The 13,529-nt window shown below is 41.1% G+C and overlaps 1 protein-coding gene across 6 annotated transcripts in view; it reads left to right on the forward strand.

Moving 5' to 3' along the window:
- Positions 1–13,529, forward strand: part of DPF3 (double PHD fingers 3) — a gene marked incomplete at its 5' end in the record, with an annotated part of 159,261 nt that overhangs the window by 86,686 nt on the left and 59,046 nt on the right. For all 6 annotated transcript variants that reach the window (XR_014317553.1, XR_014317554.1, XM_082760931.1 and 3 more), the window contains one exon: positions 10,085–10,212. Coding sequence is in view for 4 of the 6 variants with exons in the window: in XM_082760931.1 (XP_082617057.1) it covers positions 10,085–10,212 (128 nt within the window). The remainder of the gene's footprint in view (positions 1–10,084; positions 10,213–13,529) is intronic.

Consider the following 13,529-nt stretch of genomic DNA (forward strand, 5'->3'; position numbering starts at 1 on the left):
TTTTAATTTTCCTGGCTAACACCAATGATCTAAGCACCAGGTCTGAAGGAGCCAGGCTCCCCTGCAGAACTGTGGTAGGAGATTTCTTTCTCCCACTTTTTACTGGAGGCAAAGAACTGAGATCTCCCAGGCGTGCACAAAGCTTATAAGGAGATTCAAGACCTAACTAAGCACTAAGACAGAGCAAGGGAACTCTGTAAAAGCAGATATTGGACTCAGAGATCTATCTGAGGAGTCTTTACCTGCTTTCAACCCAAATGTGCCATCTGGAGTGAACAGGCTTATGCCAAGATGGGGAAAATGTATACCATCATGTGTTTAAAGGGCTGCTTTGCAGTTTGGGCTGCTTTGTTTTGTTTTGTTTTTGTCTTCTTTTTATTCTAAACCTGAAGCACAAATCCTCAAGAAAAACATATTTGGTGAAAAGCAGTTTCTCCTCCCCCACACCGTGCTTGTGTAGGCTTTACAAGTGGACACAAGACCTCTTTGAGTGGGGATATTCAGAGAAATCTCACAGTCCTTCTTTCATATTTTCCTTATATAGCGATAGCATCATTTCCCAATGTGTGTATTTAATTGTGCCCCTTTTAAATGAATGCTCAGATTTTCTGCGGCTTCCCTGCAATTGTCGAGAAAGACAAATCTTGTTCATGTTGTCATGAGGCAGCCTACCCCAGATGGCACATTTGTGTCTCGGGATGCCCTCTGGCTGGCCTATTGGCAGGCATTCCAGTGGCTCTGAAGGTCACCTTGTTTACACCTTGCCTTTTTCCCCCTCCCTATTCAGTCTTGCTGAGCCTGCAGGCTGGGCTTCACCATCTGCATTTTCTCTGGTGCCATTAATCTTCCTGTTTACCATTCTGTTATTAATTCTGGAGTTCACCTTTTTGTTTAAATGCTTTATAGGCCTCTTGGAATTTCTTGCCTTTTTTGTGGCAACAGATCTGAGCATCTCAGTACATGATTTGCTTTGTTCTTTCCCATTTCTGAAAGGATACCTACTAGCATCTCATGCCATTTTCTATTACAAGTCTTCCTTCCCATAATAACATTTTTCAATTAAATAGCTTCATCTGTCAGATGCATCTTACCGTATGAGTAAATATTATCCTTATTCTTTGGGGTTTGTGAATTGGCCAATGAAGCCTGGTATCTGAAAATAGTTCAGTGTTTTTCTTGAGTAGAAAAAAAAAAGTGTTTAAACCTGTTTTTGTGAGAACCTGTGAGAACACCTTGGCTTTTTGGTGTATTTTATTCGAATGTCTGAATGCCTATGAATATTAAACAAGTCCTACCAAACCCTAGAGGATAGATGAAGGCTATCTCCTTTTGACAGATGATGGAAACACAGAGGGTACCTTTGTTAGAGTTTGGCCCAAGATCACATAGGGAGGCAGCAGCAATGCCAAGGGCAGCGTCTAGGATGAGTGGGGATGATTGTTCCCTATCCTTGCTAAAATTGTTGGTCACTTTGCTGTGGCCTTTCTGTTCTTCAGTGGTTTATACGTGTTTGAGCCTTGCATGATGAGCCAGTTCTGCTTGGCATGGTGTGGCTGACTTCTTCAGACACTGTGCCATGCAAATGTGGCTGTCCTGCTTCCCCGCACTGCCTGGGTTGCAGAGCACTTTGTTCCTGCAACTGGGAGCTTCACAGCCACAAATGCAGGATGAGGGCCAGGACACCTGTAATTGGGCTGTGCAGCACTAATAAGCCCTGCCGCATCTGTGCTATTACCTTTAGAGCTGCCGGGGTGCCTCTGCCTGCTCCCTGATGCTTTGGGTGTTGGAAGGGCATCGTTAACTGAGCTGCAGCATCGCACGAGCATACAGAGGAAGCTAGAGCTCAGCACTGCACTCAAGCAAATCCCCCTCCTCATTCCGGCGCAGGAGAAAGCGCGGTGCAGGCTCCCAGGAACCACTGCAGGACTCAGATTGGCTTTGGCAGGTTTATCAGCTCTGGCTTGGTGCCGGCTCTGCTAGGCCCAGTCTGAATTAATTGGGATGCCTGCGCACTGTGGTTGAGAGATAACTGCATTACAGAGATTTATCTCTTGCTGAAGGTATCCCCTCCACTGTCCTCGATAAGGGAGAGGAGAAGCTATGCAAAACATCACAGAATTTGTAGCAAGGTTAAGGTATGGCTGGCCTTATGTATGGTTTATGTATGAGGCTAGATTCGGTGCTGTCACGTATGGAAATAGTAGAGTCGACTGCGATGGAGGTCCACTCCCTGCTAGAGTTGGCAGACTGTACTGTGTCGAAGTGGCTCATGTTTTCTGGTAGCTTTCTTGGTACTGGATAATGAGCGGGTTCTGCTTCTTTTGATGGGTCAAGAGACCAAAGGCCCATCCATCTGTGTATCTACATGACCACGTGCAGATAGGTTGACCAAGTTACTCTCTTATGCCATACAGGCCAGAAGCCATGTCAGGGTGATGCGAGGCCTAGAAAGATAAGCAGGAATGTTCTCTAAATTGTAGTTGTTACCCAGGCTCTGTCCCCTGATGCTATCTACTGTGTTTGCTCGTTCTGGTTCTGCTAAGTCCTGGTTGTGGTTTGAGCCGATCTAGAGCGCAAATGCAAGAGCGACCATGAATGCAAGGGAGTGCTAGAGTAACGTTACTGACAGGAGATATTCCTTTATGATTTGAACACTGAGGGTAGTTATATGATCCAGCATTTAGCCTGATATTGTAATTTGGCAGGCTTTGAAAAGCAGGTACAGTATAACTGTATGTGACAATGATTTATGTTTGCTGAGAAATAAATCCGTAAAAAACTTCTAAAAGACAACCAACAAGAGGGCTGTTTTTTATCTTATTTTATTTTATTTCTATTTTTTTACTGTGAGATTTTATAGAGGCATTCTAGTCTGCCAAAGAAATACAGCTGCTTGTAAAGTCCATGTTTTGATGATGGGTTAAGCTAAACAATACCTAACCTTATGTTTGAGGGTCTCTGCTCTTTTTTTTTTTTTTTTCAATTTTATTTCTCCCTTGTGTTGTAGCACCCTGAGACATGTTTGAGCCAGGAGCTGACAGAATCTTTCCACTGGATCCTGATTTTAAAATTCAAAGTTGTCCTCTGCTTTTTCTACAGTTTATGCTCAGACTGAAGAAAGTTTTAGACCCCCGTACCACAGCTTCTTGTCTTTCATCTCTTCATTTTCTTTCCCTGCCACTGCCCCATTCCCCCAATCTTACAAGAGTGGCAGCTTTGCAGTAAGAGGTGCTAGGGAGGCATTGGGATTTTTCAGTCTCCCAGTGCTCCCTAGGCCAAACCTCAGTAAGCTCTAACATTTGCAACAAGTGTTTAATAAGATTCATTTTGGAGCATTATAGGACCCCATGGCTTCAGTCTGTTGCACTGTGTGGGTGCAGAGCAGAGGTATACTCTGCCCCTAAAGAGAAGTTTTCACTTAGTGGAGGATAGTGCTCCAAACTATTCTTTCTGTGCAAAATGGCTTAGTTACAGAGAAGCAAATAACCTCTCATTTTCAAGTAATCTTGCTTCTAAAATATGTTTATCTTTCTATTTAACCTAATTCTCATTCTCACCGTGGCACCATTTACCTTGAGAGTGCAACAGTAGGCATGAGGTTTGAGGGTGGAATTGGAGGGGGAGACAAAGGGTTACTGGAGTAGCCTTACGATCTCCAGTCCAGCCATGGCTTTATTGCATCTGACTTGAATTAAAAATAAAGCAAATTTGATGTTTACTAGCCTCCAGGGTCATTTGTTTGGCTTTGCAGACCCATTGTGAGAATCCGTGTTATCAGCAGTCTAGTTTTGGGGAACACCCAGGGCTGGGATGGCTGAAGGTCCTGTGGATCGGGGCTGCGGAGGACTCTTAGGTGGAGATCTGACACTGTAAAGTTCGCTACAGATGGGTGCTGAATTGCGGTGATGTTGGGAGAACAGGCTGGGATAGCAGGGACCATGGAAGGTGAAGATAAGAGCATAATGGTGGTAATGTGTAGCATCTGCTCCTGGGATAGCAGGTGACAGTGCAGGGAAAGAAGAGTTTTGAAGATCCAGGTCTGCAGGAGGAATGAAGATCGTTACTGCACTGTGCTGGCAGATGCATGCTTCAGAGAAAAGCTCGTAGAGCCCTGCCTGTAGTGTACCTGGTTCTGGTGGTTGCTGTGAAAGCATCCCTTCCAAGGGCAGTAACATATCACTATAAGCAAGGAAGGAAACGTGCTGAGGAGGATCTGGTTGTGCACACACAGAAAAGCTACAACATCCAGCTATTCAACGTAAAGCATTGTCTCCTCTTTTTTTTCTTAAGGGATTCCATCCCCCCTGCCCCCACCCTTTGCACTCTAACGCTATATTTGTGCCTTGGAGATGTGGAGATGAGCATATGATGGATGGATGGATGCTGCTTGTCTGGGTTTTTCACCACCATTTCCCCCGGGGCACTCTGTCTGCTGGCAGAGAGCACCATCCCAAAAGATGGTATCTTTTGCAAACTCGACAGCTAACAGACAGCTTCTCTCTCTGCATATTTCCCAAAAGAAGAGCAGGCTTAATCTGGTTTTTATATGGCATATTTCATTATAATCTTTTTGACTTCCCATGTTCCCAATACACCATCATAAAATAAAACGCTGGGGGTGGGAGCAGCAGAGATGCTGAGGCTTCACACTCTTGTGACACTGATAGATTCTCATTTTAAACTGTCATGGGATTTAATTGCTTGCTGAGCCACTGCACTGCACTTTCAGACACATCCTGCCACATCCTCTTAATGAGCTTAGTGGCTGCATTCGCTCAGCAGTAGTTCTGTTTGCTGTGAATTAGGTGGCTTTTTCAGACCACCTATATGATTTTAAAGAGCCAGCGGTTCTTAAGGTAAATATCCTTGGATTTGTCCATTTTAAAGAGCAGTTCATGGACTCCTAATATATAGTTTCCTCTGGCGCTTTTTATGTTCCAAAAAAATAGAACCAAGAAACAAAAACACAAGAATCTATGTGCAAAGTCAGTGTTTGTCTAAGAGGGTTTTTGGAAGCCGGATTGCTTTGGTTTGCATAGTAGCTGTCTCTGGCATGATAGATCATGCTGGAACTCACCCAATAAGTATCTCTGTTCCCAATTAGAACTGGAAATGGAGCTGCTTACGAGTGCACAGAGATGATGGCTTGGGTGGCAGCTGCTACTGTGGAGATGGAAATGATCCATTGTAAAACAAATACGTTTCACTGTATAGAAAAAGGGATGGTTGTTTTTAATTTATGTTTCAAAGAGACACTGAAAAGTTGCTTAGCTCCCAATGCGTTGTAAACCAAATGTGGCATATTTAAAGACAGGCATGTGCTGCTATTTTGGTGAATCAAAACTTGCAAAAGCCCACCATTTTGTAGGATTTGCAAAAATGTGATTCTTTTGGAGGCAGCATGTCGATAGAAAACAGATACTGGAATGGTACCGGCCTGGGTGCTTGTTCAGATCCTACCACTGCGGTTTAAGGACCTTGATAAATAGAGAGGTTGTTGCGCTGAGCTGGTAAACAGAAATAACCACGTTAATTTAATCACTATGGAAAGGACTCTGCCAAGTTAAGAAATATAAATTTTAATTATATGTACACACATATTCGAATTATACTATATGCACAACATTTGGCTGAGACACCAATAATAGCTTGGTTTATTAAAACAGGAAGGACTCTAAAATAACGTCTTCTTTTTCATTGATGATTTTTGGTGATTTGACTCTCCTATTTTGTATGGTTGTGGCTTTCGGTCTGTGCTATTTCCTGCATCTCCTTCACTAACCAGGTGCTATTGCATTTGCAATACTAATCAAAAGGAAATTTACCTACAAGCTGTCTTTAAATTGTTATGTATAAAAGAGAGAGCTTTTAGTTATATTGCTTTTACTAGTAGTTATTACTTGTAATAAAGATTATGTTCTCTGAAATTGCAATGTCTGAAGAAGAGCTTGTGGTACAAACTAGGAGTTACAATAGAAAGAATTTAGAACAATTGTGGGTAGCAAATGTTATTACTTATATTTAAAAAGGATTTGGATGTGATTCAAGAATTTAAAGAGCCATAAATTCTACGTGAACATTTGAGAAATTGATTGAAACAGTAATTAGGTATAAGCAGTAAAGCACCTCAGAAATGATGATATAGGAGGTTCTGACTGACTTCCCCCACCCTCCAAAAGGAAAATCATGTCTCACCACTCTCTTAAAATTCTTTAAATGACATGTAAAGAATTAATAGATAAGGAGGTTGACAATTTACTTAGACTTTCTGAAGACCTTTGGTCTTCTCCAAAGAGGAACAAAGAATTGTTGCAGATCAAGACTTCTAGAATAAAATATGAAGCAAAGGAAAAATGAAACAAAGAATTTTATAGAGAAAGGCTAGCAGCTGGTGCATCAAGGTTTGGTGTTCAGTCCAGTGTTGTGCAATATAGTAATGAAAAAAATGGAGAGAGAGGGAGTACGTTGTAAAGTACAAAGGTCTGCACATAGTCCAAAGTTATCTTGAGCAGTCGTGGCCAGAGAGGTCTGTGCTGGCCTCTTTGGGGTGCGTCTCAATGTCCTTTGGGAATGGGCAGTGGGAGAGACAGTTTAATTTGTTACCTGTGTGTTGAAAGTATTGCCTGCTGGAAGTTTTTGTCCTTGTTACAAGGTTTGTAATCCTGCCTAGCATGCAGCTGTGGAGACTGTTAAGACCCTGGATGCTGCCCGAGGGATAATACTGTGGGTAATATAAAGAATATTGTAATACATTTGTTTAAATGGGGGCTGTGGCTTCATCTGAACATATCAGGTGCAGTATTGGTCCATCCTGGGGAGATTATTGAAGAATGAGAGGAAGTTCAGAGAGGTCTAACATGACAAAGCCATATGGAAAAGCTCTCACAGCAGAGAGATGGAAAAGATTGTGACTGTTTATCTTCAAAAGGAGAGGAATAAAAAGAAATGTGAAAAGAAGTTCGGTCAGGAACTTCTATTTTCCCTATCTAACAGCAAGAAGATAAATAAATCTGCTAAGCAAGCAATAAATAAAGCGAAACACTCCTTATTTCAAGCCATAGTTCAACTGTTGAACTCACTCTAGTAGGAGGACATTGAGAATGAAAGTGTATCAAAATTCAGAAAGGGATGGGCTATTCTGTGTATTTCCAAAGGACCCAGATTTAGGATAACTGGAAGTGATACTGTGTTTATCCCTCAGGACTGACCTATTAGATAGCGTTTAACCATTTCTCTAGGCAAACTGAACCATCCTTTAGATTTTTGGAGGTTTTTATCTCTGAGGATTCAAAAAGTGTTTTGGAAATAAAATTTCTACACTTCCTTACTGTATCCTTTTATAGACCAGCCATCTTCCAAGAAAGATTGAATTCATTACAGGGACTGAATTCATTACAAAGGTGTTGTCTATGGACCTTTGTAGGTTTATATGCTGTAAAGTTTACATTTCAGATAAGATAGGGAGGAGAGAGTGCCATTTCCCACTTTGTAGAGCTGCTTAAGAATGAAAATGGCCTCAAGAATCTACCAGCAGAGAAGGAAATAAAGCGGTTGAATAGTTGTTAGCTTAGTGGGCAGATGGGAGGCAACTGCCCTGAGTTTCTTTTCCCCAGTTTTCCTCCCTTCTAATTTAATTCTTGGTTATTCAATCTCCTCAACAGTAAACTGGGAATAAAAGTATTACCTTATACTGCCTTGTCAGTGGGATGTTAAATTTAATAATTAAAAAATGCTCTGAGAGTTTCGCATGAAAAGCCTCCTGGAGTGTTGCTGGTGGGTGGTGGCAGCACCACACAGAACAACTGTGCTTTTTTAAGGTCAAAAAAGGGCAGCTATCTTTAAGCCTACCTTTTCCCCTGACTTAATTTTCAGTATCTCTGGAAGAAACAGGAACTAGTTTTCCTTTCATATATGTTTTACTTATCCCCTCCCTTCCTTGCTCATTCCCTTTACAAATGCATTTGTTTGCTGAGTATATCAGAGGCAGGCATAGCTTGTCACAGTGAAGCAATGTTTGTTACTGATGCCCTTCAGCTTGCTTGAAGCTTCTTCTCTTGCTGAATGTATAATGACCTGTTGGATTTTACAGTCCTGCAAGGTTCACAATGCAAAACAAATGCCCTTTTGCACCTAAGCACAGGACTTTGAAACAAGGGCGAACACACAGCTAGAGATGATTTTAGAGGTCCCTTAGTGACTTTAGATTCAAATGTTGTGACTTGCACATAAATCGAGTCTAAAACGCTTTCTTTCTATTGAAATGTCTGGATTTAGCATCCGGAGGGAGGTACTAGGTGTTCATACAGGGAATTCTCTGTTGACTTCTCTGTCAGTTTTTTTATAGCTCAGAAAGGGGAAAAAGTGGAGAAAGTGGCATAAGGGGGGAAGGTGTGCAGAGCTTGATGCTAAAAATGGAGGCCTGATTGCACAGACCTCCTTGCAATGAGAAGGGGTCAATTCACTGTTGACCCCTTCCCATTGTGTTGGCTGTCCTGGGAGTTTCCTTTGAAAATCCCAGTGGTTTGGGTTTACTCGGCCTCTCCCTCCATGAATAGAATAGCTTTTGCTGGAATTTTGCTGGATTTTATGTGGTTATTGGCTGAGCAGTGTTCTCTCACTTAGAAGACTTGAGCAAGCATGTTGTGGAAGCACTGATCAGGGACCCTGAATCATTTGCTGGCTTAGAGGTTTTCACATATAGAGCAAACATATTCCTGGGACACAATTGCCCCCAGGTAACAGATTACACTTTACTGTCCCAGGTGGAAGTGTTCATTCATTATTTGGATTGCAGGAGTGATTTGAGGCTTTATAAACACAAGAATTTCTGCCCTGCAGAGTTTACAACTCAAGGTGATAGAAAAGCAGGGAGCTTCAAGCAGACTGGGGAACACAAGACAGTTCTAAAAGATGAAAAGTGGACAGAGCTGTGAAATCAGCACACCAGATGCTGATTTGTAAGCATTGATCCTGTGCATTATTACTTTATAAATCTATTGGCCAAGAGGAAGGAATTCATTTTAGAAGGGAGGGAGTACTTGAGAAATCCACACCTTGGCCTTGTCAGCAGAGACATTCAGGATGTCTCCCTACCATAGAATTGCTCTGAATGAACACCTACACAAGTAGGATAGAAGCCAAGATCTACAAGGAAAATGTAATTCTTTCCTGGGTGTATTTTAACATCTTGCTAAAATTAACATGTTGTATTTGCATGCCTACTCTACCGTCTCATAATCCAGTGACAGAACTCCAAAGGGGAAGTATGCTCTGTTCCTTCACCTGCATGGCAAGTTGCATCAGGCTTCCTCATAAACCCTCTTTGCCAGTTAAAGTCCCATGCCCCAAGCCTCCCCCCGAGCCACACTTGGGTTCTTACTGCAGTGGCTGAGGTTCATCCTGTTCTATGGGCTACATTCTGCACTTGTAACTGTGTTGGCTGATGGTTCTTCATTTGTGTTGTCCCATTTAAATCAGCCTAGGTATCATATCTAGTCAAAAATGGGAGCTGATATTCAATGAAAATTCAAGGCACATCCTTTTTTGTTTGTTTGTCTTTTTTTTTTTTTTTAAATTTTAATTCTCAGCATTGGCCCCACATACTAGGTTTCCACTTCACCACATGCAGAACATGCCCTGCTGTAGGGAAGTGCTGCTTGTAGCTGTTCTATATAAACTGTGCCAGATGCTAAATTGCACTAAACTACTTCGCAACTTCAAAAGATCAGATCTTCATATTTGTTATTTCAGTGTCTACGAAAGCCTTGGTTTTGTTTTTTATTTGAAGCATAAGGAGTTTACATAAAGGAAAAATATTTTTCCCCCTTTTATTTCCTCTTGATACAATGTTCACAGCCTTATTTTCCTGTAAGCAAGCAGTAATTGAAAAGATAGCAAATTTTCAGCAAAATAGAATTGAATCCTATAAGGGGATCCATAGAGATTAAAAAAAGAACTTGAAGAATTCTCCTTCAAGATAGAAACAAGCTTGAAGGACTGTCAGTCTTCTGCTTGCCAGCTCTGTCCTTCTGCCTGTTAGCTGCCCGGGGGGAGATACATGCAGTCAGTGTGTTTTGTTTTTCAGAAGTTGATCTGCCTCTGAAAAAAGATGGGTTCACATCAGAAAGTACAACTCTGGAAGCCTTGCTACGTGGAGAGGGAATAGAGAAAAAAACGGACACTAAAGAGGAAGACACTATACAAGAAATCCAGGTAAAGGAGATCCCTGTGCCCTGACAGCAGTGCTGAATTTTACAATTTGTCTCTAAGCCTAGCAATTTTTGTCCTGTGACAGAATAGGTCATCTCTTGATAGTTGTGTCATTCTACTGTCAAAATGTTATCAAACCATTGTGCTATACTGTGATGCTCAAAATGAACTTGGGATCTCACACACTTCTCCTGTCATAAGAATCTCGGTCACTTGGCTGTGTTCTGCGTGGCTCGTGTGTTGGGATTTTCAGCAGTATGAGACAGTAACACATGGAACAGCCAAGCAGAGATGGGTCACAACCATAAACCAAGTTTTATTGCCTCAGATTTAGAATGAGTTTGGACATGGGTTTGAAGTTGTATTCACAGCTGCTGACTATAAAGAAAAATATGTTGTTGCTGTGTCTGTTTTTGCTTATACTGACAAGTCTTCAGGAAGTATGCAAACAAAATAAATAATTTAAAATATGCTAATGTTAATTATCTCAGTTATCATTAGTGATGCAGGTACGAGAACTATTGCCTCTTTGCATGCATTATGGTTTGAAAGTTACTTTTGCCAAAATTCCACTTCATCCTTTAAAACTGTTAAAAGTAGAAACACATTTGTGGGTCTGTCACAGAATGAAGTCAGCTAATATAAATGTTTCTTATATAAGGGCATCTCACTTTATAAAGACATCTTAAATTGATGGGAAAACAGGCCTCTCCCTTGGGAACAGCAGCAAATCTTTGGTGATGGTAAAACACCATTGTGTTATTTGATTCTCTGTTAGTGATTTTTAGGAAGAACCATTGGCAATGCATCAAACTTGGTTATTTTGGCTGAAATACAAGATCATAGAATCATAGAATGGCTTGGGTTGGAAGGGATCTTAAAGATCATTTAACTCCACTCCCCCTGCCATAGATAGGGATGCCACTGACTAAATCTGGTTGGCCAAGGCCCCATCCAGCCTGGCCTTGAACACCTCCAGGGATGGAGCATTCACACCTTCTCCTGGCAATCTGTTCCAGTGCTTCACTGCCCTTACAGTGAAGAATTTTCTTCTAATGTCTAGTCTAAATCTATCCTCTTGTAGTTTAAGACCATCTTTAGTTTAGGACCATTTAGTTTAAGATGTGGCATCTATACCTGAAATTAGTAAAATTTTGAGTGGCCAACCCCATGCCAAATGAAACAGAAGAGCATGGGGCTTCAAATCTATATTACCTGGAGATCAGTCCTGCTCCACTGAAATTTCACATATGTAAGGGCAGCAAATTAGGTCTCCTGTTCCCAGTAACACAGGTAAAAGAGCATCATCAGAGAAGTGTCCCATGTTCACTGAGTGGGGAAGAGTTCTGCACAAGGTGCCATATGTGTTTCCTTTCTCAGTGGTGTATCTGGCTCTAATAAGGTGAGAGCCCTAAAGCCCTGTTCATATCTACTTTCAAAGTCACAAGAAGTCGCAGTGCAGCACCATTATGAGATCAACAGGTGCCTTTGGATGTTATTTTGTGAAATGAGCTCCCAAATTATCCCCAACATCAGTCCGAGGAAAGAGACTTCAGAGATGGTAGAACTAGCACAAGTCTGGGCATTAAAGAGCAGAGAGGGGATACCACAACATACCATGAGTTTTTCGCTAAACTGCCCAAGCTGTGACCTGTCACCCATATACTAGTTTCATCAGAACAGACACAAAAGGCATGTCTTGCTGTTGTTTCTTATGCAAGCACAGCTTAGCTGGATTCAGTCTGTACAATGATTCCTGGAGCCTTTACTAGTGGCCAGCTTTCGGTGTGTATTTCATCACTTGACAGCTAGACTGTAACAGATCAAAATAATGATCAGGGTCCTTCATCCATATCACAAACAGAGAATACAGATATCTCTTTTGTTACTTTGCATGCTCTTCTATGCCATAACTTGAAAGGACCCAGGTTCAGTGGTGGTAACATGAGCAGGTGGGATAGACACAGTTGTAATTCCCACCTCAGTCCCAGTCACATACCACCCTCAAACTCACAGTATCTGTTAGTAGAAGACTTGGTGCTTAGCTGTGCTGAAGTACGTTGGGCTGGGAAACTCTTTTAGAAAGACAGAATAGGAAAATAACAGTTACTTTGCTAAAACGGTAAGGGTTGCCCCTGCTAAATAGATGCAGTCACTGGGGTCTGCTCTACAGCTGGTATTGAACAGAGTTGAGGATTTTGCCCTGCTATAAATTAGTATTGAATGTGTGTCTCCATCATTTGCTGGAGAAGACAGAATAGCCTTTTGACCATGCATCAGAAAGGCTATGCCCTTTCTACTGAGAATTAAAGCCATTATACTGGCAGTGTCATCAAATTCACACATGGTTACTTATTCTCCATGTCTCAAATTAATGCTGGAATTTAAAATGAAGAAAGTGGTTTGTGATATTTTTCTTAACTGCTCTTGTGTAACATTATTAGTATAAACTAGTTCCTTCCTATTCCACATGCAATATGGTGGTGGCCTTTTTTCCCTTTTTTTTTTTTTTTTTTTTTTTTTTTTTGAGATGATTTAGGACATCAAGCACCATGAAAATTTAAATTCATATCAGTAAGCTTGCAGATTCTCTTACATAGCACTTGTCTCCTCATGTACAACATTTCCAGAGTGCTCCAGTTTTCTAAGACCTAGTTGATCGATGTATGTAAATACCTTAATTTTGAAAAAACATTTTTTGTATGTAGAACTGGAACTTGCTTAACTCTTCCACACTCTAGTATTTAGAAGTCCAGTATTATGTGAAATTAGATTTCATGATGGTCTAATCTCATTAATAGCCTCCTGAGATTTAAAAATAAAAGGAGAAAAAGCCAGATGAAGAATTCTTCATTCTTCAAATGAAGAGTTCTTCATCTGGCTTTTGCTCCTTTTGTTTTTTATCAATTGAAGATTTTCTACCAGGTTCAAAGAACTACTTATTCTTTTTAAAAAGGACACTGTCCAATATTAGTCTTAAAAACATGGCTGATAAAATAAGAATAAACTTTTATGGCTGTTCTTCCAAGTGCAGGCTTTTTCTTTAAGTCAAGTCTCTCTTGTTTCCACAAAGGCAGAGTTCAGTACTTGAGGTATGTAGAAAGGAGACAAAGCCTCTGTGATTTGCTCCTGTTCTCCTTCTGCTGGCTCTCTAATATCTGTTAACTAGAAATTATTGGGAAGTGACAAACACAGTGAAAGATTAAAAACCAACCAAACAAACAAACAACACCTCCCCATCAGTTTAAAGTCACACTTTTGAATCTGCATCCTGGCTAAATGTTGTTGTGGTTTAACTGGATGGTGTCGTGGCAAAGATA

The sequence above is a fragment of the Aythya marila genome, assembly GCF_965140915.1.
Source record: "Aythya marila genome assembly, chromosome: 5".
NCBI lineage: Eukaryota > Metazoa > Chordata > Aves > Anseriformes > Anatidae > Aythya > Aythya marila.